At 34.3% G+C, this 26,394-nt stretch overlaps 1 protein-coding gene across 25 annotated transcripts in view; it reads left to right on the plus strand.

Moving 5' to 3' along the window:
- MEF2A (myocyte enhancer factor 2A) overlaps positions 1-26,394 on the plus strand; it is a 175,793-nt gene that overhangs the window by 84,042 nt on the left and 65,357 nt on the right. For all 25 annotated transcript variants that reach the window (XR_010404894.1, XM_064569981.1, XM_045899506.3 and 22 more), the window contains one exon: positions 25,242-25,445. Coding sequence is in view for 24 of the 25 variants with exons in the window: in XM_064569981.1 (XP_064426051.1) it covers positions 25,242-25,445 (204 nt within the window). In the remaining variant the exon portion in view is untranslated. The remainder of the gene's footprint in view (positions 1-25,241; positions 25,446-26,394) is intronic.

Raw genomic sequence — 26,394 nt, forward strand, 5'->3', positions numbered from 1 at the left:
TAGAGATTCTCTACCATGATATTCTGCATGACTGAGTAGTTGTTCTTGCCGTTTTTCTTTTCTGTGTCAATATTCACCAAGAAAACAAAAAAAAAACTTACTGGAATTTAGGGGTTTTTTTGTTTTTGTTTTTGTTTTTTCCCATTAGATGTATGGATTGATTTAGGGAGAACTGAAATCTTTACAATATTAAGTCTTGTAATTAATAAATATGATTATCTTACACTTGGTTTTCATTAATTCTTTCCATAATGTTTGATGGTTTTCAATGTACAGATCTTACACATTTCTTATTTTATTTTTCGGTATTGAATTTTTTTTAGTGTTACTATGTTTTTTTCCCAGATTTTATTTTCTGTATGGTTGTTGCTAAGTATATAAAAGTATAGTTTACTTTTTTAATGTTGACTTTGTGTCTAGCAATCTTGCAAAATTCACTTTCAAAATTCACTTATTTCTAATAGTTTATATGTGCATTATTTTGGATTTCCTACGTAAACTGTCATGTTGTCTGTGAACAGTGACTTTTCTTTTTGAAATCCTTTAACTTATATTATCTTGTTTCATTGTATTAGCTAGGACCTCCAGTGTAATGTTGAATATAAGTGGAGGTAGAGGTCATCCTTTGTCTCATTCTCAACTTTAGGAAAAAACATTTGATATTTGATCATTAATTATATTTACTGAGAGGTTTTTTTTTTTTAATTTTATTTGTTTATTTGACAGAGAGAGACATAGTGAGAGAGGGAGCACAAGCAGAGGGAGTGGGATAGGGAGAAGCAGGCTTCCCGCTGAGCAGGGAGCTGGAATGGGGCTCGATTTCAGGACCTGGAATCATGACCCGTGATCATGAGCCGAGCCGAAGGCAGACGCTTAGTGACTGAGCCACCCAGGTACCCCTACCGAGAATTTTTTTAAAAAGATCCTCTTTATCAGAATAGAAAAGTTTTCTGCTATTTCTAATGCCATTATTTCTTATCCCGACTCAGTATTGAGTTTTATCAAATGCTTTTTCTGAGTTTATGTAGATGATTCTATGGTATTTTTCTCCCCTTTTTTCTTTAATGTAGTATCCTATGTTGATTGATTTTGAAATGTTAAAGCACCGTTCTTGAAATACACCTTGTGATTTGTTAACCTTTTTATATATATCATTTGATTTGATTTGCTCATATTCCATTTTTGATTTTTGCAAGTATGTGTATGTGAGAGTAGTCTGTAATTTTTTTTTTCTTGTAATATCATTGTTAGGTTATGACAAGTTATGCTGGCCTTATGAAATGAGTTGGGAAGTGTTGTTCTCTGGAGAAGTTTGTGTAATAGTGGTATATTTCTTCTTTAAATACTTCGAAAATTTACTAGTAAATCTGTACTTGGAGTTTATTGTGTGAGAGTTTTTAAAAGTAAATATTTAATTTCTATAATAGAGAAAGAGTGATTCATATTTTTCTACCTTTTTTGTCAATTGGGTAAATTCGGTTTTTCAAGGAATTGTCTATTTTATTTAAATTGTTAATATTATTGAAGTTCAGCGTCCATATGCTTTTATTTTCTTCATATTCCTCATGCTCTCTTTTATATTCTCTCTTCCATTCCTTATATTGTTACTTTTTGTCTTTTTTTCTTCAGCAGTCTTGCTGAGAGTATGTCAGTTTTATTAACCCTTTCTGAGAATGAACTTTTTAGCTTGCTAAAGTATTTTTATCATACAGTTGTTTTATCGTACATTATTTCTGTCTTTTCTTCTCCTCTTGGACAGTGGTTTTTTTTACATTCGTCATTGACTTTTCAGCCTTTCTCTTTTTCCTAACAAATCCTAGAGAATTATGTTTTCCCCTGAAAGCACTGATTTGAACTGTGTCTCACAAATTGTAATAATGATTTTTCATCTTCATTATTATTCTGCCGAAAATATTTTCAAATTTATACTGGGATTTCTTTCTTAATACATGAATTATTTGGAAACGTGTTGCAAAATCTCTAAGAAATTAGAGTTGTTTTTTTTTAAGATTTTATTTATTTATTTGAGAGAGAAAGAATCAGAGACAGCACGAGAGGGAGGAGGGTCAGAGGGAGAAGCAGACTCCCTGCTGAGCAGGGAGCCCAATGTGGGACTGGATCCCAGGACTCCAGGATCATGACCTGAGCCGAAGGCAGTCACCTAACCGACTGAGGCACCCAGGCGCCCCAGAAATTTGAGATTTTTAAGCTATCTTTTTGTTACTGATTTTTAGCTTGATTCCAGTATGTTCAGAGAATGTGTTCCAAATGATTGAGGTTGTTTGAAATGTGTTAAGGCTTGCTTTAGGACCCAGGCTTTTTTGGTCAGTTTTGGTAAGTGTTTTATTTGCACTTGGAAGAGTATGTTGTTATTTTTGGTTACTGTGGTATGCATATGTGAGGAGCAGGGAAGAGAAAATTAGATTAGATATCTTAATTGTGTTTTTCAGGCCTACAGAAGGACTGTACCTTTCTGATTATTTGGCTGCTTGTTCTGTCAACTACTGATAGATATTCTTGGGCTGTGTTACAGTCTTTGGCTAAGATTGTGGACATGTCTATTTCTCTTTTAGTTTCAGGTTTTACTTTATGCATTTTGGAGCTGTGAGTTGAATATAGATTTAAGCTCGTGATATCTTCTTGGTGGATTGACACCTTTAGCATTAGGAAATGTCCTTTTTTTTTATTATAACTACTACTGTTGGCCTTCAAGCTGTTTGTTCTAGCTTAGTATACTTTGTATTAGCTTTCTTTTGCTTAGTATTTGCTTGTTATATCTTGTATCCTCTTCAGCCTTTCATTATCCTTATATTTTGGGCAAATCTCTTCTAAGACTTTAACTCTTTATCCCATCATATAATCATAGTCTTTTTAAGAAGAGTAGCTTGGGGCGCCAGGGTAGCTCAGTCACTTAAGCGACTGACTCTTGGTTTTGGTTCAGGTCATGATCTCAGGGTCCTGGGATTCCTGGGATTGAGCCCCATGTCTGGCTTCTCGCTTAGCAGGGAGTCTGCCAAAGGATTCTCTCTCTCCCTCTGCCCCCCTCCCCCGCTCTTTCTCTCTCTCAAGCACATAAATAAATCTTTTAAAAAAAGTATCTTAAACAAGATATCTTAAATATAAATGCAGATATATATATATATTAGGTTCCTTTTTCTTCCTCATTGGTCATCTTTTTGATTTACATTTGTAAAATTATCTTTTTCTCTTCTAGTAATTTCTTCATTGCATATTGTTTTGCCTTTCTTTTAATGTTTTGCCCTGGAAATTATAGCATATATTCTTGACTTATTACAAAATAACTGGTATAACACATATTACTTCTTTTACCTCTTCCCTGATTTTAGAACCATACAGCATACTTGGCTCTATTTATGTTTCCTGCTTACTGCATTTTTGTTACTATGCATTTTAATGTGATAAATTAAAACTCAAAGTTTTATACAGTCAATATTCATACACACACACACACACACATACACATAAATACACACTGATCCTTTTCACTGCTATTTCTACCTTTATGTTTCTATATGGGATTAGTTTCTTTCTTCCTAAAGAACTCCCTTTGTTACTTCTTTTAGTGCAAGTCTTCTCTTATTTTTATCTGAATGTGTCTTTATTTTATCCCAGTTTTAAAAACTGCTTTATTGAGATTAAAATTCATATATCCTAAAATTCACCCATTTGAAATGAAAATGTACAGTTCAGTGGGTTTTTTTGTTTGTTTATTCACAGAGTTGTGCAACCATCACCACTATTTTCTTCCACAACATTTTTTTTAAGATTTTATTTATTTGAGAGAAAGAGAACGAGAGAGCATGAGAAGGGAGGAGCAGAGAAGGAGGGAGAGGGAGAAAGAATCTGAAGCAGACTGCATGTTGAGTGCAAGTCTCAATCCCAGGACCTGTGAAATCATGACCTGAGCAGAAATCAAGAAGCCAGATGCTTAACCAACTAAGCCAACCAGGCGCCCCGTTTCAGAACATTTTTATCACCCCTAAAAGAAACCCCATACTCATTAGCAGTCACTCTCCATTCCCCTCCCCCCATATACACCTAGCTGTAGGAAACCACTAACCTATTCTCTGTTTCTGTAAATTTGCTTATTCTGGATATTTCACATAAGTCGAATCATATACTGTGTGATCTTTTGTGACTGTCTTTTTTTGCTTAACATAGTGTTTTTATGGTTCATCCCTGTTGTAGAGTGTGCTAGTACTTCATTCTTTATTGTGACTGAATAATATTCCATTGTATGAATATACTACATTTTGTTTATTCATCAGTTGATGAACATTTGGTTGTTTCCACTTGCTGGCTATTATGAATAATGCTATGTGCATTCATGTACACATTTTTGTGTAAACATGTATTTTCATTTTTCTTGGATATACCTAGGTGTGGAATTGCTGGATCATGTGGTAACTCGGAAATTTTAACATTTTGAGGAACTGCCAGACTGTCAAAGTTGTCTATATCATTTTGCTTTCCATCAGTAGTATATGAGGGTTCCAGTTTTCCCACACCTTTGCCAACACTTGTTATTGTTTGCCTTTTTGATTATAGTCATCCCAGTGGGTGTGAACTGGTATCTCATGGTTTTGATTTGCAGGTCTCTGATGACTATGCTGAATACATTTTCATGTGTTTATTAGACATTTGTATTCTTTTTTGGAGAAATGTCTGTTCAAATCCTTTGCCCAATTTTGTTTTTTATGAGGTTGTATCATCTTCATTGTAGAGGCTGGTTTTTTTTTTTTTTTAATTCTATTTTTTTTTTTGAGAGAGCAAACATGCATGAGTGGGCGGGGAGGGGTATAGGGAGAGGGCAAGAAGCAGACTCCCTGCTGAGCGCGGAGCCTGACTTGGTTGCCATCCCAGGACCCTGAGATCATGACCTGAGCTGAAGTCAGATGATTGACTGAGCCACCCAGGCACCCCTGAAAGCTGTTTCCTTCCTCCCTCTCTCCCTCCCTCCCTCTCTCTCTCCCTTTCTTTCTAAGATTCTGTTTATTTATTTGATTTCTTGGGGCGCCTGTGTGACTCCGTCAGTTAAATGTCCGCCTTCGGCTCAGGTCATGATCATGGGATCCTGCGATCGAGTCCCGCATTGGGCTACCTGCTCAGCAGGGAGACTGCTTCTCCCTCTCCCTCTCCCTCTGCTTTTCCCCTCTGCTTGTGCTCACTCACTCTCTCAAATAAGTGAATAAAATCTTAAAGAAAAGAGATTTATTTATTTGAGCAAGCGAGCATGGAAGGGGTAGGGACAGAGGGAGAGGGAGAAGACGACTTCTCGCTGAGCAGGAAGCCTGAGATGGGGCTCAGTCCTGGGATCATGACCAGAGCTGGAAGGCAGATGCTTAACCAACTGAGCCATCCAGGGACCCTGAAAACTATTTTTATTGGTTATAGAATTCTAGGTTGACAGTTAATAGTCTCTTAATACTTTGAAACCGTTGTCTTCCAACATCTATCACTTTTATCATTTCTTTGGAGAGACCAGCTTTCAGTATTTCTTTTCCTTTTTTTGAAGATAATGTGTGTGTCCCCCTCCCCGGTTACTTTTAAGATTTTTACTTTTTCATTTGTAGTTAATTTTTTTATTATGTTTTCAAATATTACTTATATTCATGCTTTTCTCCTCTGGAATTCCAATTACATGTAACTTAGTGCTTTTGAGTATGTCTCATATATTTCTTATGCAATTTTTATTTTTTCTCTTTCTATTTGAATGTTTTATAGTAAGTGACCTGTTTTCTAGTAATGTTTTCTGTGTTCTAGTAATCCTTTTCTTGGTTTTTAAAAATTAGCTGTTAAAACACCTAGTAGCTTACTATTATTAATTTCTGGTAGTATATTTTCAACTATAGAATTTCTTTTTAATTTTTCTTTTTATAGATATCAGTTCTCTGGTGAAATTACCCATCTTTTCATGTATTCTTTCCACTGTTTTTTGGAAAATATTAATGATAGAGTTTTTGTCTGCTAACTCCTATATTGGATTACCTGTAGATTTCGTTATCTGATCCCTTTTTTCTCTTTGTTTTCAATTACATGGTCATTTCTTTTTTTATTATTATGTTATGTTAATCACCATACATTACATCATTAGTTTTTGATGTAGTGTTCCATGATTTATTGTTTGCGTATAACACCCAGTGCTCCATGCAGTACATGCCCTAAATCTTTAATGAACATGGATGCAAAAATTCTCACCAAAATACTAGGCAATAGGATTCAACAGTATATTAAAAGGATTAGTCACCATGACCAAGTGGGATTTGTCCCTGGGCTGCAAGGTTGGTTCAACATCCACAAATCAATCAGTGTGATACAATACATTAATGAAAGAAAGAACAAGAACCATATGATCCTCTCAGTAGATGCAGAAAAAGCATTTGACAAAGTACAGCATCCTTTCTTGATCAAAACTCTTCAGAGTATAGGGATAGAGGGTACATACCTCAATATCATAAAAGCCATCTATGAAAAACCCACAGCGAATATCATTCTCAATGGGGAAAAACTGAGAGCTTTCCCCTTAAGGTCAGGAACACGGCAGGGATGTCCACTATCACCACTGCTATTCAACATAGTATTAGAAGTCCTAGCCACAGCAAGCAGACAACAAAAAGAAATAAAAGGCATCCAGATCGGCAAAGAAGAAGTCAAACTCTCACTCTTTGCAGATGATATGATACTTTATGTGGAAAACCCAAAAGACTCCACCCCAAAACTGCTAGAACTCATATAGGAATTTTCTTTTCTTTTTAACCTCCTACCTCATTCAGCTCAGAGTGACCACCTCAGTTTCTGTTCCTCCCTTCTCACTAGTTTATTGACCCCTGGAGTTTCAGTTTTCTGTTTTCAACTCCCAGGACAAAAGCTCTTTATCAAAGCAGCAACCCACTGTCCAAACAAAGGCTAGATTCTTAATCTCCCTGTACCCAGAATCTGTAAAGGGCTGCAGGGGAAGAACAGCTGCAGAACACCATTTCAGATCTGTCAGATTCTCACCCCTCTAGAGTCTTGGCACCTTAAGTCCTTCTTCCTTCAGGAGCTTTCCAGTGTCTTCTGTTGTATTTTATCCTGTTTTTCTAGTTCATCTCAGTGGGTTGTTTGGTCTTCCAGTTACTTCATCTTACCTAGAAGCAGCTTTGTCAATTTCTTTCTACATGTTATTAGTTTAATACATGCTGTTTTATATATTTTGGGACTACATTCCATTAGGAGTATTTAGAATTATCTTATCTTCTTGGTGAATTTTTCAATATATATTGATCTTTTCTATTCTCAGTGAAACATGCTTATTTTAAATCTACTTCATCTTACATTTACATAGCTATACTTTTCTTACAGCTAGTATTTTCTCAATAGGTCTAGTTCTCTACATTTACTTTCAACCTTACTAAGTCCTTATGCTTTAAGTATATGTTTTGTAAATAGTATGTGGCTGGATTTCTTTTTTTATCTAGTCTGATAATATCTCTTGATTTGCCAGTTTACTTGGATTTTATTCTTTGTTATTGTTTGTATATTTGCACTATTTTATACCATCTTACTGATTTCAATTTGTTTGAGGGCCTCAGGCATCAAAAATGTCATAGTCATATCACTCCTTCTATCCTTAAAGAACTCATCAGATTACAGCTTTACACAGAGTCCCCCAAGGAAAAGAGCATTGGAAGAAGATACTTTATCTAGATGGAAATCTACCAACCTTGGAGGGTTTGTGTGTGTGTGTGTGTGTGTGTGTGTGTTTTAAGATTTCTTTAGTTAGAGAAGCATGAGTTGGGGGAGGGGCAGAGGGAGAGAATCTTTCAAGCCGACTCCCCTCTGAGTGAGGAGCCCAATGCAGGGCTCGATCCCACAACCCATGAGATCAGGACCTGAGCCAAAACCCAAGAGTCAGATGCTCAACCAACTGAGCCACCCAGGCGCCCCACCACTGGTTTAATTCTAAGGGAGGTAGATGCTGTGTCATCATCTTGTCAGAAATCTCAATTTGCTATTTTTTTTAATACTGTTAAAATTAGTAGTTGTATTCTATTCTGTAATCCTGATTTTCAGTTATTTAATCATAGATCTGAATGGAAAGGATTCATTGATTATCAGTGGTTCTTTACTGTGGCTTTTGCATCCTTTTGTTGTTTTAATCTGTTTCCTGGTTTATGGATTAATTTAGAGAATTTTTTAGCACCACTCAGTTCCATGTGGCATTTTAGAAGCTGAGTATGCAGTATTGAACAAAACTGAAAAAAATCTGTCTTTCTCAATTTATATTTTACTTAGATGACTAGATTTTTTTCAGCAAATTTTATTTTGTTTTGTTTTTCTTCCAAGAAGGGCTTGTGGTTGCTGTATTCCCTTAGTATTTTTATGTTTAAAAATGTTCATTGCTTTGCACTTGAAGTATGACGTGGCTAGGTATGACATTCTAGGACCCCATTCCTTTTCCCTAGAACATTGCAGAGATTATTTCAAGGCATTCTGGCTTTTAGTTTTGCCAGCATCATACTGAGTATATTTTTCTTTTCTTGTGACAAGCGACTTGACATTCAGTAACTTAACCAGAATATGCCGTGCGTTTGATTACTTAACATTTGTGTGTGTGTGTGTGTGTGTGTGTAAAGTATGTGGCTTTTTAATATTTTATCTTTTAAATTTTTTTCATTTGGTATAGCTATACTTTTTTTTTTAATTCCAGTGCAGTTAACAGGTTATGTTAGTTTCAGGTGTACAATACAGTGATTCAAAGTCCCATGTATTACTCAGTGCTCATCAAAATGAGTGTACTCTTAATCCCCTTCACCTATTTCACCCATCCTCCTACCCCACCTTCCCTCTAGTAACTATATGTTTGTTCTCTAAGTTGAGAATCTGTTTTTTGGTTTGTCTCTCTTTTTTTTCTGTATTCATTTGTTTTGTTTCTTAAATTCCATATATGAATGAAATCATATAGTATTTGTCTTTGCCTGACTGGCTTATAGTTTAGCAGTATACTCTCTAGATCCATCCATGTTGTTACAAATGACAAGATTTCTTTTTAATGGCTGAATAATATTCTATTGTTTATATATACCACATCTTCTTTATCTGTTCTTCAATCTATAGACACTTGGACTGCTTCCATATTTTGTAAATAATGCTGCAGGGGTAAACATAGGGGTGCATATATCCCTTTGAATTAGTGTTTTTGTATTCTTTGGATAAATACCCAGTACTGTGATTACTGGATCGTAGGGTAGTTCTTTTTTAGTTTTTTGAGGACCTTCCTTATTGTCTTCCACAGTGGCTGCGCTGCACCAGTTTGATTCCCACCAAGAGTGCACAAGGGTTCTTTTTTTCCCCACATCTTCGCCAATGCTTGTTGTTTCTTGAGTTTTTTATTTTAGCCATTCTGATAGGTGTGAGGTGATTATCTTACTGTGGTTTTGATTTGCATTTCCGTAATGATGAGTGTTTTCATGTGTCTGCTGGCCGTCTGAAAGTGTTCTTTGGGGAAATGTCTGTTCAGTATCTTCTGCCTATTTTTTAATTGGGTTATTTTTTTGGGGGGGTGTTGAGTTGTATAAGTTCTTTATATATTTTGGATATTAACCCTCGATTGGGTATGTCATTTGCAAATATCTTCTCCCATTCCCTAGGTTGTTTTTTAGTTTTGTCAGTTGTTTCCTTTGCTGTGCAGAAGCTTTTTATTTCAATGTAGTCACAAGAGTTTAGTTTTCCTTTTATTTCTCTTGCCTCAGAAGGGATATCTAGAAGGATATTGCTATGACCAGGTCAGAAAAGGCTACATGCAAAAGAATGAAACTGGACCACTTTCTTAGACCATACGCAAAAATAAACTCAAAATGGATTAAGGACCTAAATGTGAGACCTGAAACCATAAAAATCCCAGAAAAGAGCACAGGCAGAAATTCTCTGACATTGTTTTATTTTTAAACAAATATTTTTTTTTTCCAGTTGTTCTGTGCTTTTTTAGTATACTTCTGTTGACCATACCCAATGTCTTTATTCATATTAATTTTTTATTTTTGTTTTGATTCTTTGAATTTCCTTATTGTGGCTTTAATCTCTGTTACAATTTCCTTTTTGGCTGGTTCTTTTCTGAGTGATAATAGCTCACTTTTTAGGTCATTATTTTATATCTTTGGCAATGGTATTAGGTACAGTTAACAAAAGAGGTTTTATTTTTGTTTTTTTTTCTCTAAAGACTTTATTTATTTGAGAGAGAGACAGAGCAAGAGCCAGAGGGAGGGGCAGAGGGACAAGGAGACTCCCCACTGAGCATGGAGCCTGACAGACAGTCCCAGGACCCTGAGATCATGACCTGAGTTGAAGTCACATGCTTAACTGACTGAGCCACCTAAGTGCCCCAAGAGGCTTTTCTTCAAAATTCCTTTTTTTTTTTTTGGTTTTACATCCCTTAACATTCTGCATTTAAAACTGGGTCTCTATGGGTTTTTCTCCACCACTTTTTTCATGGCCTTCCCACACTTTTGAATCTTACAGCACTAATTAAAGGATCTTTGTCTAGATCTTCACAGGGCTGTGACATTGCCACTTTTGTGAAGAATCTCATTTGTATTTTAATTTCTCCAGTTGGACAAATGAAAATTTATGTTTTAGAGGCCTTATTTTTCTGAGAAGAAAACCCATGGTCATTCATTCATTCATTCATTCACGTTTTTAGTGACTTTCAAGAGGAGTAAACATGGTTTCATTCTTCCATTTTGAATTGAAAATAAATGTGATTTCTCTTGAACCTAAAATAACAAAGCTATGTCACTTTAATATAATTTAGATCTTCAACTTAAAAATAGTAATTGTGTTGAAATAATAAACTGCATATTGAATTGTAATTAATGTAGTCAGTATTCTCTAGCCTAATTTTAGGTTATGTTATCTGCTTCACATGAAATTTATGAGCTGAAATGTAGCTCTCTTGCAACATTACTAATTAACAGTATACCAGTGAGGAGACTGACTGATACCCACTTTTAGATATCTTAGAAAACTGATGTCTAAAAGGAAAATCTCTGTATGACAACCAAAAATTTCTAATTGCAACCTCTAAAGTAGAGGCAAAATGTAGAGACTCCAAAGGCTTATTTTCTTCCTTTGTATCTTGTTATTTTGTTACAGTGTAATATCTTGGGCAGAATGGTTTTACCTTTTTTTTTTTATGGTTTTACTTTAAACTGTAATCAGTATCTTTTCATTCTTTCTTTTGTTGTCCCCCCCCACCCGAATTCCATTTCCTTTTTGTTTGCTTCCAAAATCTATTTGTAAAAATAAATATTTCAACAGATGTTGAGATTTTTTTTTATGTAACTTGTAATTTGTGTTTCATATTGAGAATTAAAATATCAAACATAGGGCAGTGTTCAAAAATACTTCATAAAAAGTATTTTGGATGTGTGGCCAACTTTCTTATAAATAAGTATCATAAGCAGGCTGGATTGCTTTGGGTAATTAAATTTTCTAGTCAAATGAAAGTTTAAATAAAAGAAACTCTCAACCATATTTTCAGTCAGTTCACTAGCATAACAGGATATTTGTGTGGTCCTATAATATGTGGCACTTTGTACTTTGTGTACTGAGAAATATAAAGGAAATATAAGGCTTTAAGAATTTAAGATCTCTGTAAAATTAGAATAAAGTAATTAAGTACTAAGACACCTAGATGTTAAATGCATCTGATGTTACCAAAAGGAAGAAAACAGACATCTTGCCTAAATTTAGTGAAAACTATTAAATTATGCTACATTTTAATTTTATCATACTACATAGGAAATGAAATTTATTGAAAAATAAGGAACATCTTTCATTTGTACAGTGAAATACATTTTCATTATTGCTTCTCTTTTACATGTATAGGTTATCTCTGTAATGTAGTAGTATAGTCACTTAATTTTATGCCTGTGGAAAAAAACTTTGTAGTGGAAACAATTACTTTTAATCATATTAGAGATCCTCAGCTTTTTCAATAACTACTGTAATGATTTAAGTCTAGATCAGTGATGAGACAAAGTTCATGGAAGGAAAAGCATATCATAGCTGTTGGTGAGGAGAGAAAATGCCACAATTAACATTGTTTCACAGTTCTAAAGACTATTTAAAGGTACACTTATGGACTTTTTTTTTTTTTTACCCATTTTTAAAAATAAACTTTATTTTTAGAGCAGTTTTAGATTCACAGCAAAATTAAGTAGAAAGTTTGCATATACCCTGTGCTCCCACAGATGCACAGTTCCCCCACTACCTGTATCCCACATCAGAGTGGTACAGTTTTTTTAAACTGTTAAAGCTACATTGACACGTCATCATTGCCCAAGGTCCATGGTTTATTTTAGGGTTCACCCTCAGTGTTGTACAGTCTGTGGGGTTTTGACGAATGTATAATGACATGTATTCACCATTATAATACCATGCAGAATAGTTTCATTGCCCTAAAAATCCCCCCTCCTGCTAACCCCTGAAAACCACTCATCTCTTTATTGACCATAGTTTTGCCTTTTCCAGAATTTCATATAGTTTAAATCATACGGTATGTAGCCTTTTCAAATTATCTTCTTCCATTAGTAATAATACATTTAAGGTTCCCGCATGTCATTTCACAGCTTGATAGCTTATTTCTTCTTAAAGTTGAATAATATTCCATTGTCTGGATATACGATAGTTTGTTTTTCCATTCACCTACTGAAGGAAATCTTGGTTGCTTCCACCTTTTGGCATTTATGAATATAGTTGCTATAAACATCCATGTGCAGGTTTTCATGTGGGCAAAAGTTTTCAACTCATTTGGGTAAATACCAGAGTGGGATTGCTGGGTATATGGTAAGAGTATGTTTAGTTTTGTAAGAAACTGACAATCTGTTTTCCAAAGTGGCTGTACCATTTTGTAGTCACACCATCAGTGAATGAATGTTCTTGGTTTTCCACATCTTTGCCAGAATTTAGTGTTGGTGTTTTTGATTTTTGCCATTTTAGTAAGGCATATTGTAGTTATCTCATTGTCAAATTTGCAATTTGAGAAAATTGCAATTCCTTAATGCCATGTATGTTGGGCATTGATTTTAGATCTTTCTTCTTTCACAATTTATGCATCTAATACTAATTTCCCTCTAAGCATTGCTTTCACTGCATCTCAAAACATGAGTTGTGTTTTTATTTTCATTTAGTTCAAAATAGTTTTTAATTTCTCTTGAGATTTCTTCTTTGACCTATGTGTTATTTAGAAGTATGCTGCTGGGTGTTATACATAACTAATGAACCATTGAACACTACATCAAAAACTAATGGTGTACTATATGTTGGCTAATTGAATTTAAATTAAAAATAAATTTAAAAAAACACACAAAAATAGAAGTATGCTGTTTAAGTATTTTGGGATTTTTCAGCCAATTTTCTGTTACTGATTTATTTAATTTCATTGTCATCTGGGAACCTATACTATGTGATTTCTATTCTTATAACTTTGTTAAGGTTTTTATGACCCAGAATGTGGTCTTAGTGAATATTCCATGTGAGCTTGACAGTAATGTGGATTCTTCTGTTGTTGGATGAAGTTGATGTCAGTTACATTCAATTGCTTAATGATGCTGTTGAGTTCAGTTATGCCCTTAATGATTTTCTGCCTGTTGGAACCAGTATCCAGCATTTCTGATAGAAATGTAGTATAATTTAATAGTTTTCACTAAATTTAGGCAAGATGTCTGTTTTCTTCTTTTTAGTAACATCAAATGCATTTAATAGCTACACATCTTAATGTTGAAGTCTCCTCCTATAATAGTAAATTTCTCTGTATTTCCTTGAAGTTTTAACAGTTTGCCTCATATATTATGATGCTTTGTTGTTAGGTTCATATGCTTTAAGGGTTGTTATGTCTTCTTGAGGACTGACTCCTTTATCATTGTGTGGTGCCCTTCATTATTTGTGATAATTTTCCTTGCTCTGAAATTTGCTGGAAATTAATGTAGCTATATTAGTTTTGATTGGTGCTAGCAAAGTGTATCTTTATCTGCTTTTAATCTTTATGTGTCTTTTATTGAAAGTGGGTTTTTTGTAGACAGCATATAATTGAGTATTGTTTTTGATACCTTGACAATCTGTTTTTTAATTGGTGTATTTGGGCCATTGACTTTTACAGTGATTGGTGATATAGTTAGATTAATAACTACCATATTTGTATTCTATTAGTTGCCCTAATTCTTTATTCCTCTTTTTGTTTATAGTCTTTTTCTGCTTTCTGTGGTTTTAGTTGAGCATTTTATATGCTTCCATTTTCTCTTCTTTCTTAGCAAATCAGTTATCAGCATTTAAAAAAAAGTTTTTTAGAATTTCCATCTTTCTAGTTACGTTACCCACATATTCTTGCATATTGTCTGCTTTTTCCATTAGACCCCCTTAGCATGTTAGAGTTATTTTGTATTGCTGGTCGAAGGAAGGAAAGGAAGGAAGGAAATAATCTAGTGCAGAGAAATGAAATAGAGACTAAAAAAACACAATAGGAAAGATTAATGAAACCAGGAGCTGGTTTTTTGAAAAGATCAACAAAATTGATAACCATTTAGCCAGACTCATCAAGAAAAAAGAGAAGACTCAGATAAATGAAATCAGAAATGAAGGAAGAGAAATAACTGACACCTCAAAAATACAAAAGATTATGAGAGTAATATGAAAGATAATATGCCAACAAGTTGGACAACCTAGAAGAAATGATTAAATTTCTAGAAACATATAAACATATAACCTACCCAAGCTGGAACAGGAAGAAATAAAAAAAAAATTGAACAGAACGATTACTAGCAATAAAATTAAATCAGTAATCAAAAACTCCCAACAAATAAAAATACAGGATCAGATGGCTTCACAGGTGAATTCTACGAAACATTCAAAGAAGAGTTAATACTTAACTGTTTTCAGAGTATTTTAAAAAATAGAAGAGGAAGGAAGGCTTCCACATTCATGCTATGAAGCCGGCATTACCCTGATAACCAAAACCAAATAAAGACACTACTAAAAAAGAAAAATAACAGGCTAATTATCTCTGAATAAACATAGATGCAAAAATCCTCAACAGGACACTAGCAAACTGAATCCAACAATACATTTAAAAAAAAAAAAATCATTTGCCATAATCAAGTGGGATTTATTCCAGGGATGCAAGAGTGGTTTGGATGGGTCATTATTCAGAAATCAATTGATGTGACATATCACATTAACAAGAGAATGGTAAAGACCATATGATTATTTCAATAGATGCAGAAAAAGCATTTGACAAAGTACAACATCCATTCATGATAAAAACTCTCACCAAACTAGGTTTAGGGGGATCATACCTCAACCTAACAAAAGCAGTATGTGAAAAACTCATACCTAACCTCACACTCAATGGTGAAAAACTGACAAATTTTTTCCTCTAAGACCAGAAATAAGAAAGGGATGTCTATTCTTACTTTTATTCAAAAAGGTATCTAAATTGGTAAGGAAGAAGTAAAGTTGTCACTACTTGCAGATGACTATTATTATATGTAGAAAACCTAAAGACTATTATATTATATGTAGAAAACCCTAAAGACTCCACTAAAAAACTACTAGAACTGATAAAAAAATTCAGTCAAGTCATAGGGTACAAGATTAATATACAGAAATCTGTTGTATTTGTATACACAATAATGACGTAGCAGAAAGATAAATTAAGAATACAGCCCCACTTAAAATTACACCAAAAATAATAAAATACCTAGGAATAAACTCAACCAAGGGAGTGAAAGACTTATACTTTGAAAACCATAAAACACTGATGAAAGAAATTAAAAATGACCCAAACAAATGTAAAGATATTTCATGTTCATGGATTGGAAGAACAAAAATTGTTCAAATGTCCATACTACCAAAAGCAATCTAGAGATTTAATGCAATCCCTTTCAAAATACCAACACTTTTCACAGACCAGAACAAATAATCTTGTCATTTGTATGGAACCACAAAAGACTCCAAATAGCCAAAGCAATCTTGAGAAAGAACAACAAAGCTGGAGATATCCCAGTCCCAGATTTCAAGATACGCTGCAAAGCTGTAGTAATAAAAAACAGTGTGCTGTTGGCACTAAAATAGACATATGGATCAATGGACTAGAATAAAGTCCCAGAAAGAAACCCATGCTTATATGATCAATCTGCAATAAAAGAGGCAAGAATATACAATGGAGAGAAGACAGTCTCTTAACAGATGGTGCTGGGAATACTGGAGAGCTACATGCAAAAGAATGAAACTGGGCCACTGTCTGAAAGCATACACAAAATTAAACTCAAAATGGATAAAAGATCTAAATGTGAGACTCAAAACCATAAAATTCCTAAAAGAAAACATAGGCAATAATTTCTTTGGAATCAATTGTAGAAACAATTTTCTAGGTATCTCCTAAGGCAAGGGAAACAAAAGTAAAAATAAGCTATCGGGACTGCGTCAAAATAAAAAGCTTTTGCATAGCAAAGGAAACCCCCATCAACAAAACAACAAGGCAACCCACTGAATGGGAGAAGATATTTGCAAATGATATATCCAACAGAGGGTTCATATCCAAAATATGTAAAGAACTTACACAAATCAGTACTAAAAAAACAAGCAATCTGATTAAAAATGAGGCAGAGGACCTGAATAGACATTTTTCCAAAGAAGACCTACAGATGGCCAATGGACACATGAACAACATCACTAATCATCAGGATAATGCAAATCAAAACGAGAATGAGAGATCACCACCTTAATAACCTGTCAGAATGGTTAGAATAAAAAAGACAAGAAATAAAAAGTGTTAGGATGTGGAGAAAAAGGAACCTTGTGCACTGTTGGTGGGAATGCAGATTGGTGCAGCCACTATGGAAAACAGTGTGGAGGCTTCTCAAAAAATTAAAAATGAGCTACCTTATGATCCAGGAATCACACTACTGGGTATTTACCCAAGGAAAACAAAATCACTAATTCACAAAAGTTTATATATCCCTATGTTTATTACAGCATTATTTATAATAACCAAGATAAGGGAACAACCCAAGTGTCCATTGACTGATGAGTGGATAAAGAAGATACTGTATATATATGCAATGGGATATTACTCAGCCAAAAAAAGAATGTGATCATTCCATTTTACAACAACATGGATGGACGTAGAGGGTAAAATGCTAAGTGAAATAAGGAAGACAGAGAAACAGAAATACCATACGATTTCACTCATGTGGAATTTAAGAAACAAAACAAATGAAAAAAGAGGCGGACAAAAAAAGACTTAAATACAGAGAACAAACTGATGGTTGCCAGAAGGGAGGTGGAGGTGGGTGGGAGGATATGTGAAATAGATAAAGGGGATTAAGAGTATACTTATGTTGATGAACTTTGAGTGATGTTTAGAATTGTTGAATTCAAAAAAATTCAACAACAAAGATGTGCCCAAATATATATCATACAAAAATCTTTGCAGGCACTTGGGATCTTAAGTATAGATGGTCTTTTAGAGATGGTACAATCCAACCTTGTTAAATTCAGAGAATTATATGAGTCCCAGATTTGATAACAAAATCCAAAAAACTATTTAGGGTAAAACAAATTTGTCTCAATTTATAGAAGTAATGAGTCTTTTTAGGTTAGGCTTTTAGTCCTATTTTTTTTTTCCATAGTGATTGTAGAACGGGGGTAAAATGACAATTTAAAATTTGCCTAAATTATTTTTCCTAAAACTGAAATAGTTATACTTTAAGGATTATTTAAATTTGACAATAGTTAAAATAAAATTAAATATCTAATGTGTTTCATGTAATTTATAAAGCCGTTTCATGATATATTCAAAGTGCTGAATGGGAAGAATCTACAGCCAAGAATACTCTATCCAGCAAGACTATCATTCAGGATATCATTTTAACTTTAGGTGGGAAGAGTTTCCCAGATGAAAACAAAAGGAGTTCATGACCACTAAACCAGCCCTGCAGGAAATATTAAAGGGGATTCTAAGGCAAAAGAGAGACTAAAAGGGACAAAGACAAGAAAGGATCAGAGAAAATCTCCAGAAATGACATAACATGTATTTAAAACAAAGATTCAGATTTATGGCAGGAATTCTTAGTAATCAAGGTAATGGGAGCTGCATAAATCCTGATTCTCTCAACATAAGTTCCAAAAAAATCAATACAGAAAAGCATGAAGAACGAATAAAATTATACGAAACCTACAGCCTTGGCACAACTAGAAAGGAAACAATGTCCAAATTCATTTTAACTTTAGGAAAATATTACCAAGTTACAGTGTGCTATTTTCTTAAACTTCTGCAAGTCTTTGACATGAGCAAGCATACTTCAAGAAAAACTATGTGGAAGGGAGAAAAAGAAAAGACTTTGTGACTGTTTAAAGTTGATTTGAAATCATTACAAAAAAGGGAAGTCTACCCTAATAAGTACAAAAATTCTGAAAAATACTACTTGTAGATCAAACAGACTCTGTAGTCTTGGGAAGGTAACTGTTTGGAGGAAAGGAGGATATAAAGGAAGGCAGAGGTAATCTTTGGAAAGTGCTTATTGAATGGAAAAGAAGGGAAGAGATACAGAAATCCTTCAAGATAAAAAAAAATATAAAAAAATATATTGAATGATACAAAACTCCTCTCCCTACTGCTGATACCTTAAAAAAAGACTTCCATTAAAGAGACCATACTGAACTCCACCCTCCCACTGTCAGTTTTTTCTATTGCAATTCAGTGAGGCCAGTAATCTTCACCTATGCAAACTACTATAAAGAAGAAAACAAACTGATAATTTATAGCTGTTCAGGTGATGAACTTGTTGCCCCCAAACAATGAAAAAATAGAAAAAAATCTGATAAATGATAATTCCAAGCTGAAACAGTTCTCCATAAATAAGTGTTTAGAAATGTGACGGATTAAAAAAAATCATCATGCAGAATTTGGAAATACTAAGAATAAAATTGGATTTTTTCAAAGGTATAACGATGAAACAAAGTGATTAAACTCCAGAAAGAAAAAAAAAGATAACATATCAAAACAAAGACTAAATTACACAGTGATGACAGAAGACTAGATTCAAGTGAAACCTTAAGATTACTGAAGGAAAGCAGGAAAACAACTAAGTGGAAATGAGATGTTTGTTCAGGGAGTTATAGAGAAGGTGTTTGAAAAGGGAGGTAGGTTAGAAAGGTCCAGCTTACATATAATTGCAGTTCCCTGGAACATCTCACTGTGCCTGAAGTTCAGACAATATTGGGAACATGTCAGATGCACACAGGAGCCAGCATAGTGGGTCTCTCATTGGTAAAATCAAAGACAATTTAAACATCAAAAGAAATAAAGACATTGATTATAATGATAGAATAAGATAACCTATGAGTTAATACTGACATGAATGAGTAAAAGCATACATGGAGGAAAAGCAAACTGTCTTATAATAAAATGCAAATAGTAGGGGCGCCTGGGTGGCTCAGTTGGTTAAGTGACTGCCTTCGGCTCAGGTCATGATCCTGGAGTCCCTGGATCGAGTCCCGCATCGGGCTCCCTGCTCAGCAGGGAGTCTGCTTCTCCCTCTGACCCTCCCCGCTCTCATGTGCTCTCTCTCATTCTCTCTCCCTCAAATAAATAAATAAAATCTTTAAAAAAAAATAAAATAAAATGCAAATAGTAGTAAATGTAGGTATTATGTATTACAAAATTAGAAAACCCCCATTTGACAACCACCATAGTAATTTTTTAGGCAAGAATCAAGAATGGATGTTACAATCAGTTTGTTAAAGTTTGATAAATAGGATATTTACATAGAAATTTTCACAGGATACTTATTAATTACAAGAGGGAAAATAGTAACTTTGCAGGGGAAAAAATTTTGACAGACACTACCTTAACCAAGTTAACAATATCAGTTTCAGGACAAATAGATGTCATGTGGATTTTCAGGTGATATATTGTGGACAGAACATCACTTCTAAGTTGTTCCTGCCAAAAATGTAGTCAGAACCTAATCAGAAAGAAACATTAGACAAAGTCAAATTGAGAGACATATGATAATATAAATGGCCTGTATTCTGCACAAGTACCAAGGTCCTGAAAGACAAAAACTGAGGAAATGGTTCAGATTAAAGAGGATGCCTTTGGCGATGTTTCTAGGAAGAAGTTGCTGCGGCTGAGGTCGAAGAGGTTGCTGCCTGTGTTCTCTTCTAGGATTTTGATGGAATCCTGTCTCACATTGAGGTCTTTCAACCACTTGGAGTCTATTTTTGTGTGTGGTGTAAGGAAATGGTCCAGTTTCATTCTTCTGCATGTGGCTGTCCAGTTTTCCCAACACCATTTGTTGAAGAGACTGTCTTTTTTTCCATTGGACATTCTTTCCTGCTTTGTCAAAGATTACTTGACCATAGAGTTGAGGGTCGATTTCTGGGCTCTCTATTCTGTTCCATTGATCTGTGTGTCTGTTTTTGTGCCAGTACCATACTGTCTTGATAATGACAGCTTTGTAATAGAGCTTGAAGTCCGGAATTGTGATACTGCCAGCTTTGCTTTTCTTTTTCAACAATCCTCTGGCTATTCGGGGTCTTTTCTGGTTCCATACAAATTTTAGGATTATTTGTTCCATTTCTTTGGAAAAAGTGGATGGTATTTTGATAGGTATTGCATTGAATGTGTAGATTGCTCTAGGTAGCATTGACATCTTCACAATATTTGTTCTTCCAATCCATGAGTGTGGAACATTTTTCCATTTCTTTGTGTCTTCCTCAGTTTGTTTCATGAGTATTTCATAGTTTTCTGAGTACGGATCCTTTGCCTCTTTGGTTAGATTTATTCCTAGGTATCTTATAGTTTTGGGTGCAATTGTAAATGGGATCGACTCCTTAATTTCTCTTCACCACTCCAGCAACCCTCACTTTGTTTCCTGAGATTAAGAATTCCTCATATCGGTGAGATCATATGATATATGTCTTTCTCTGATTGACTTATTTCACTTAGCATAATACGCTCTAGTTCCATCCACGTCATTGCAAATGGCAAGATTTCGGGGTTTTTTGATGGCTGCATAATATTCCATTGTGTATATACACTACATCTTTATCCATTTATCTGTTGATGGACATCTTGGCTCTTTCCATAGTTTGCCTATTGTGGACATTGCTGCTATAAACATTGGGGTGCACGTGCCCCTTCGGATCACTACAGTTGTATCTTTGGGGTAAATACCCAGTAGTGCAATTGCTGGATCATATGGTAGCTCTATTTTCCACTTTTTGAGGAACCTCCATACTGTTTTCCAGAGTGGCTGCACCAGCTTGCATTCCCACCAACAGTGTAGAAGGGTTCCCCTTTCTCCACATCCTCACCAACATCTGTCGTTTCCTGACTTGTTAATTTTAGCCATTCTGACTGGTGTGAGGTGGTATCTCATTGAGGTTTTGATTTGGATTTCCCTGATGCCGAGCGATGTTGAGCACTTTTTCATGTGTCTGTTGCCATTTGGATGTCTTCTTTGGAAAAATGTCTGTTCATGTCTTCTGCCCATTTCTTGATTGCATTATTTGTTCTTTGGGTGTTGAGTTTGATAAGTTCTTTATAGCTTTTGGATACTAGCCCTTTATCTGACATGTCATTTGCAAATATCTTCTCCCATTCTGTCGGTTGTCTTTTGGTTTTGTTGACTGTTTCCTTTGCTGTGCAAAAGCTTTTTATCTTGATGAAGTCCCAATAGTTCATTTTTGCCCTTGCTTCCCTCGCCATACGCAATGAATCATGGAACACTACATCAAAAACTAATGATGTAATGTATGGTGATTAACATAACATAATAAAATAAAATTTAAAAAAAAGAGGATGCAGTTTTCAGAAAGCAACATCTGATTCTGGATTGGATCCTGTACTAGGGGAAAAAAAGGAAATTAGTGGGATAATTGAGAAATTTGAATAATGTTTGTAGATTAGATAATAGTGCTATATCCTTGTTTTCTGATTTTGATAATTTTGTTTGTCCTTGTTTTTAAGAAAATATTTAGGGGCAAAAGGACATTGCAACCTCTTCCTTAGTCCAAAGGATTCAGAAAAAAAAATTGTGTGTGTGTTTTATTTAGGCAAGGCAAACCTGGTAAAATGTTAATAGGTGGGGAGTTTGGTTGAAGATATATCAAAAATGTTGTGTTTTTTGAAAATTTTCTGTAAATTTGAAGTTATTGCAAAATAAGGGGATGACAAAACAGTTTATAAGAATATAAAGTTAATTTTATATTATTAATCTCCTATAAGTTGCTAGCAGTAAACCAGAGTGTTTAAAAATAGACTAAGTGCTATAGATAAAATGAGAAAGATTTCATTTATGAAAGTTGAAAGTGAAATATTAATATTCTAGTTTTCAGTGTAATGTCTTTGGTGTCATCATTGAAATAGAAGTGTGTTCTTGTACACATTTTTCCAACTACTGAAGCAGCTCTTTTAGACCTATGGTAAATTGGAGGAATAGAGAGGATATTGTTATAAATTGAGTCTCTTCCTCCACTAACTCCTTCCTTCATCTTGAACGCCTTCTTACTGATAACTTAGAAGAAATATTTTTGAATAGTATTTTTGGAAAGGACAGCAGGGACTGGCATACTCTTTTTACTGATAGTGAACTATCTTTTTTTTTTTTTTTTTTTTTTTAAGATTTTATTTATCTGAGAGAGCATGAGCAGGGGGAGGGGGAATGGGAGAAGCAGACTCCTGGCTGAGCAGGGAGCCTGATGTAGGGCTCAATCCCATGACCCTGGGATCATGACCTAAGCGAAAGGCTGATGCTTAACTGACTGAGACATCCAGGCACCCCTATTTTTTGTTTTAAAGAATTTTCTCCAGTCATGCTTAATGGATATACTGAAGCAGCATTACTTGTCTCAATTTTAATACTGTCTTGTTCATAGCTCACTTAATTTGAAAGCCTTTGAGTAGAGTAAGAATTATTCTTGGAAGAAATGCTTTGGTGATTGTCATTTTCTTCCTCTTCTTAGTACTAGAAGTGATGGAAAAACATTTCTGACTAAACCTTTGCTAAATTCAGAATTTTAAGTGCAGAAAGTACATCTAAGTGCATCTCAAGACATAAATGATTTCAAAAATTTCATTTATCAATAGTAATAATAAAACTACTATTAAATAGTTTTAATAATGGCATTCTTATATTCATTATATTCTTAAAATGGTGTGATACCATGCCAGGATTCTGAGAAACAGTATTGAAATCAGTAATAGAAGTTTAAAACTTTTTAATGACAAATATGTGAACAAAGTTAACATGTAAGTGGGAAATTTGAGAAAGTATTTGTAAAACATAGTTAATATATCTGTCTAAGGAGCTTTTACTTACATAAGTAGAAAAATCACAGAGTATGAAAATGGTCAAAAGATGGGAAGTATAGAGAAAGCAAATCCCAAATGACAACAAATATAAAAAAAAGATATCTAATCACTACTAGTTAGGAAGTATATATTAAATGAGATTTTTATTTTACATCTGTCATACTAGCAAAGCAGTTGTAACATTTATATGAAAAATACCTTAGTGTATACCATTTGACTTAGAGGCATATCCACAAGGTGTGGGTGAATGAGTAAAATAAAGAGTATTGTTGATAGAGTCCCTGTTTTGTCCAATGCTGCCAAATCCCTTATGTATGTATACATGTATATGTGAATATGGTTATATGATATTGTGCAAAAGTGTGGGAATGAAAAATACTGAGTCGAAAACACTGGTAAAGAGGTTTATGTTGGTGCAGGGGAAAGTAGGGAGGCAACCATAAAATACTATTTACATATATATGCATTTATATAAAATTATCTGTTTGTGTATTTATATTGTGAGGATATTTTAAAAGATTAAATAATGATAAGAGATCTATTTTCACAAGGTGAGGAAAGGAACCAGTAGGCACATATAGTGTGAAGAGTGTTCCACAAGGAGGGAAAATAGCAAAGTTCCTAAAGAAGAAAGGAGCTGGTGGTTAAGGAAGACACACACATGCACATAAGTACACACACAAACACATCAGTGAGCCTTCATGGATGTAAAGGAGAGTGATGGGAAATAACTTCAGACAGGGAGTTTGAGGCCAGAGAATTTATTTTGTTTACTTAATGAGTTTGGATATTACTTTCAGTGCAGTAAAAAGCTCTAAACTTCTTAAACAATTTGATTTATGTTTCAAAAATATCACTTGGTTATCCAAAGGATACAAGCATAGTCATTTGAAGGGGCATATGCACTTCAGTGAGGGAAGAAAGGACATGAGAAGAGACAGTAACAAAGTGGTGAGGTAAATGGATTGGAGGACTGGATAAAGGTTAAAAAATTTCTGGAGAGATAATACGAAATAGAGCTAGATAGTAGGCAAAATGGAATACATGAAATTGAGATTTTGGAGGTGATGTGATTATTGGTGATGGCAGAGTTAAAGGTGTGACAGTAGGAGTGGGTGCTTGACATGTGGTGGAAGTGGATCATTTGGAGGTTGGGGGAGGTTTTTGCAATGATTTTTTTTTTTTTTTACTCAGATACTGAAGTCACCAGAGATAAGAGTAGGGATAGAAAGAGAAGTACCAGGTGAGAGTTATCAGTACATGATGGGGTCACTTGGTGCCCATCACAAGGAGAATTATTGGGTGGTATAAATTTCATGGTGTGACCTTCAAAATACCTGGGGCTTTTGAAGGGGAAGAAAAATTAACTTGTAAGATAGAATAGAAAGCAAAAAGGACTTACTTATCTTTCAGGCTCTTGACCATAGTGGATGTAATATTTAAAACAAACCGACAAAAACTGGTCTCTATTTGAGAGGACTTCAGGTGACAGGTTTCAGTTGGAAATGAAGAAATAGTCAAAGAAGAATTTGAGGACATTGGGGAATTTGTTGACCCTAGACTGTGAATTTTAAACTGGATGATAAGGGGCCAGTGGTCAACTGTGGTTCTTTGCCTTCTGCAGCAGATTGGCAGCCAGGGATAAAGGAAAACTTCCTCAGGAGAGTGCTTTATCAGGAGTTATAAGTTAAATGTAGGCCTATAGTCTTGTGGCAGATGGGGGGAGTAAAGAGGCTCGTGTGGAACATGAGGCTAGGAACCTTTTTCAACTTTGGAATCTGACTCAGTATCTTTAGATAGCCTATATTCAAGTACTACTAATGCTTTTACTAAAAATACACCTTTTTTTCCTTTGATTGTCTAGGTTACTTTTACAAAGAGAAAGTTTGGACTAATGAAGAAAGCCTATGAACTTAGTGTGCTCTGTGACTGTGAAATAGCACTCATCATTTTCAACAGCTCTAACAAACTGTTTCAGTATGCCAGCACTGACATGGACAAAGTTCTTCTCAAGTATACAGAGTATAATGAACCTCATGAAAGCAGAACCAACTCGGATATTGTTGAGGTAACACATATATTCTAGTAATGCCTAAATTGAAGATATAATTAAGGTTTCCATTTAATAACTTTTAAAACTGTCAGATTGCTTCAATCCAAATTATAAATCAGTTTTATATGCATAAAAAATACACAAAGATATATTTTTTATATACATACGTAAAATTTATTTTTTTTCTCCAAATCAGTTCTTGGGATGATCTAATTATTGCTATAATAATACATACATATATATTTTTTTCTCTGACTCATTTGTTAGAAGGATCTGATTATTGCTATGTAGTGACCCACTTATGCTATAAACATATCCTGTACTATGTACAGCAGTATAATACATTTTACCTATGATTATTTTGTATGAGTTTTAAAGTTAATATTATAAGAAACTGTATCACTTGGGATAGTATGAAGTTACAGTTTTAATATGTCTTAATCATTTCATTGTGTCAGTGACTACCCACAATTTTAAACACTAATGAAATGGAAGAAAATGACATAAATAATATTTCTGTTTTGTGACTAGTACTTTACTTGTTGGGGGGGGGAAGAGATTCTCCACTTTTTTTTTTTTTCCTTATCTGCTGTCCTTCAGTATTTCTAATAATTCTGCCAACCTAGTTAAAGTGAAAATAAAAAGAATTTTTTGGAATTATTTCTGTCTTACTCAGAAATAGTGTTTTAAAACAAAACCTTCAAAAAGGAGAATCTGTATGCTTTCCCCTTTAATTCTCTTCTGTAAAATATTTTTATAAAAGATAATTTTCCATTCATATTTCTAAAGGCATTTTAAATTAGTTTAATACTTTTGTCTTTTTGTTTACATTTAGAGATTTTGTTTCATTTTTATTCAAAAGAGGGAACTTTTCCCCCACTACTTCAGAAGTTATATACTTTGGCTTGGTTTTTGAATTAGAGAACTGTTTCAGTAAACTAGGGATTTCCTTGTTGAAAATACT

The sequence above is a fragment of the Mirounga angustirostris genome, unplaced genomic scaffold, assembly GCF_029215605.1.
Source record: "Mirounga angustirostris isolate CCGP_5_RB_7025 unplaced genomic scaffold, mMirAng1.0.hap1 SCAF_9, whole genome shotgun sequence".
Classification (NCBI taxonomy): Eukaryota; Metazoa; Chordata; class Mammalia; order Carnivora; family Phocidae; genus Mirounga; species Mirounga angustirostris.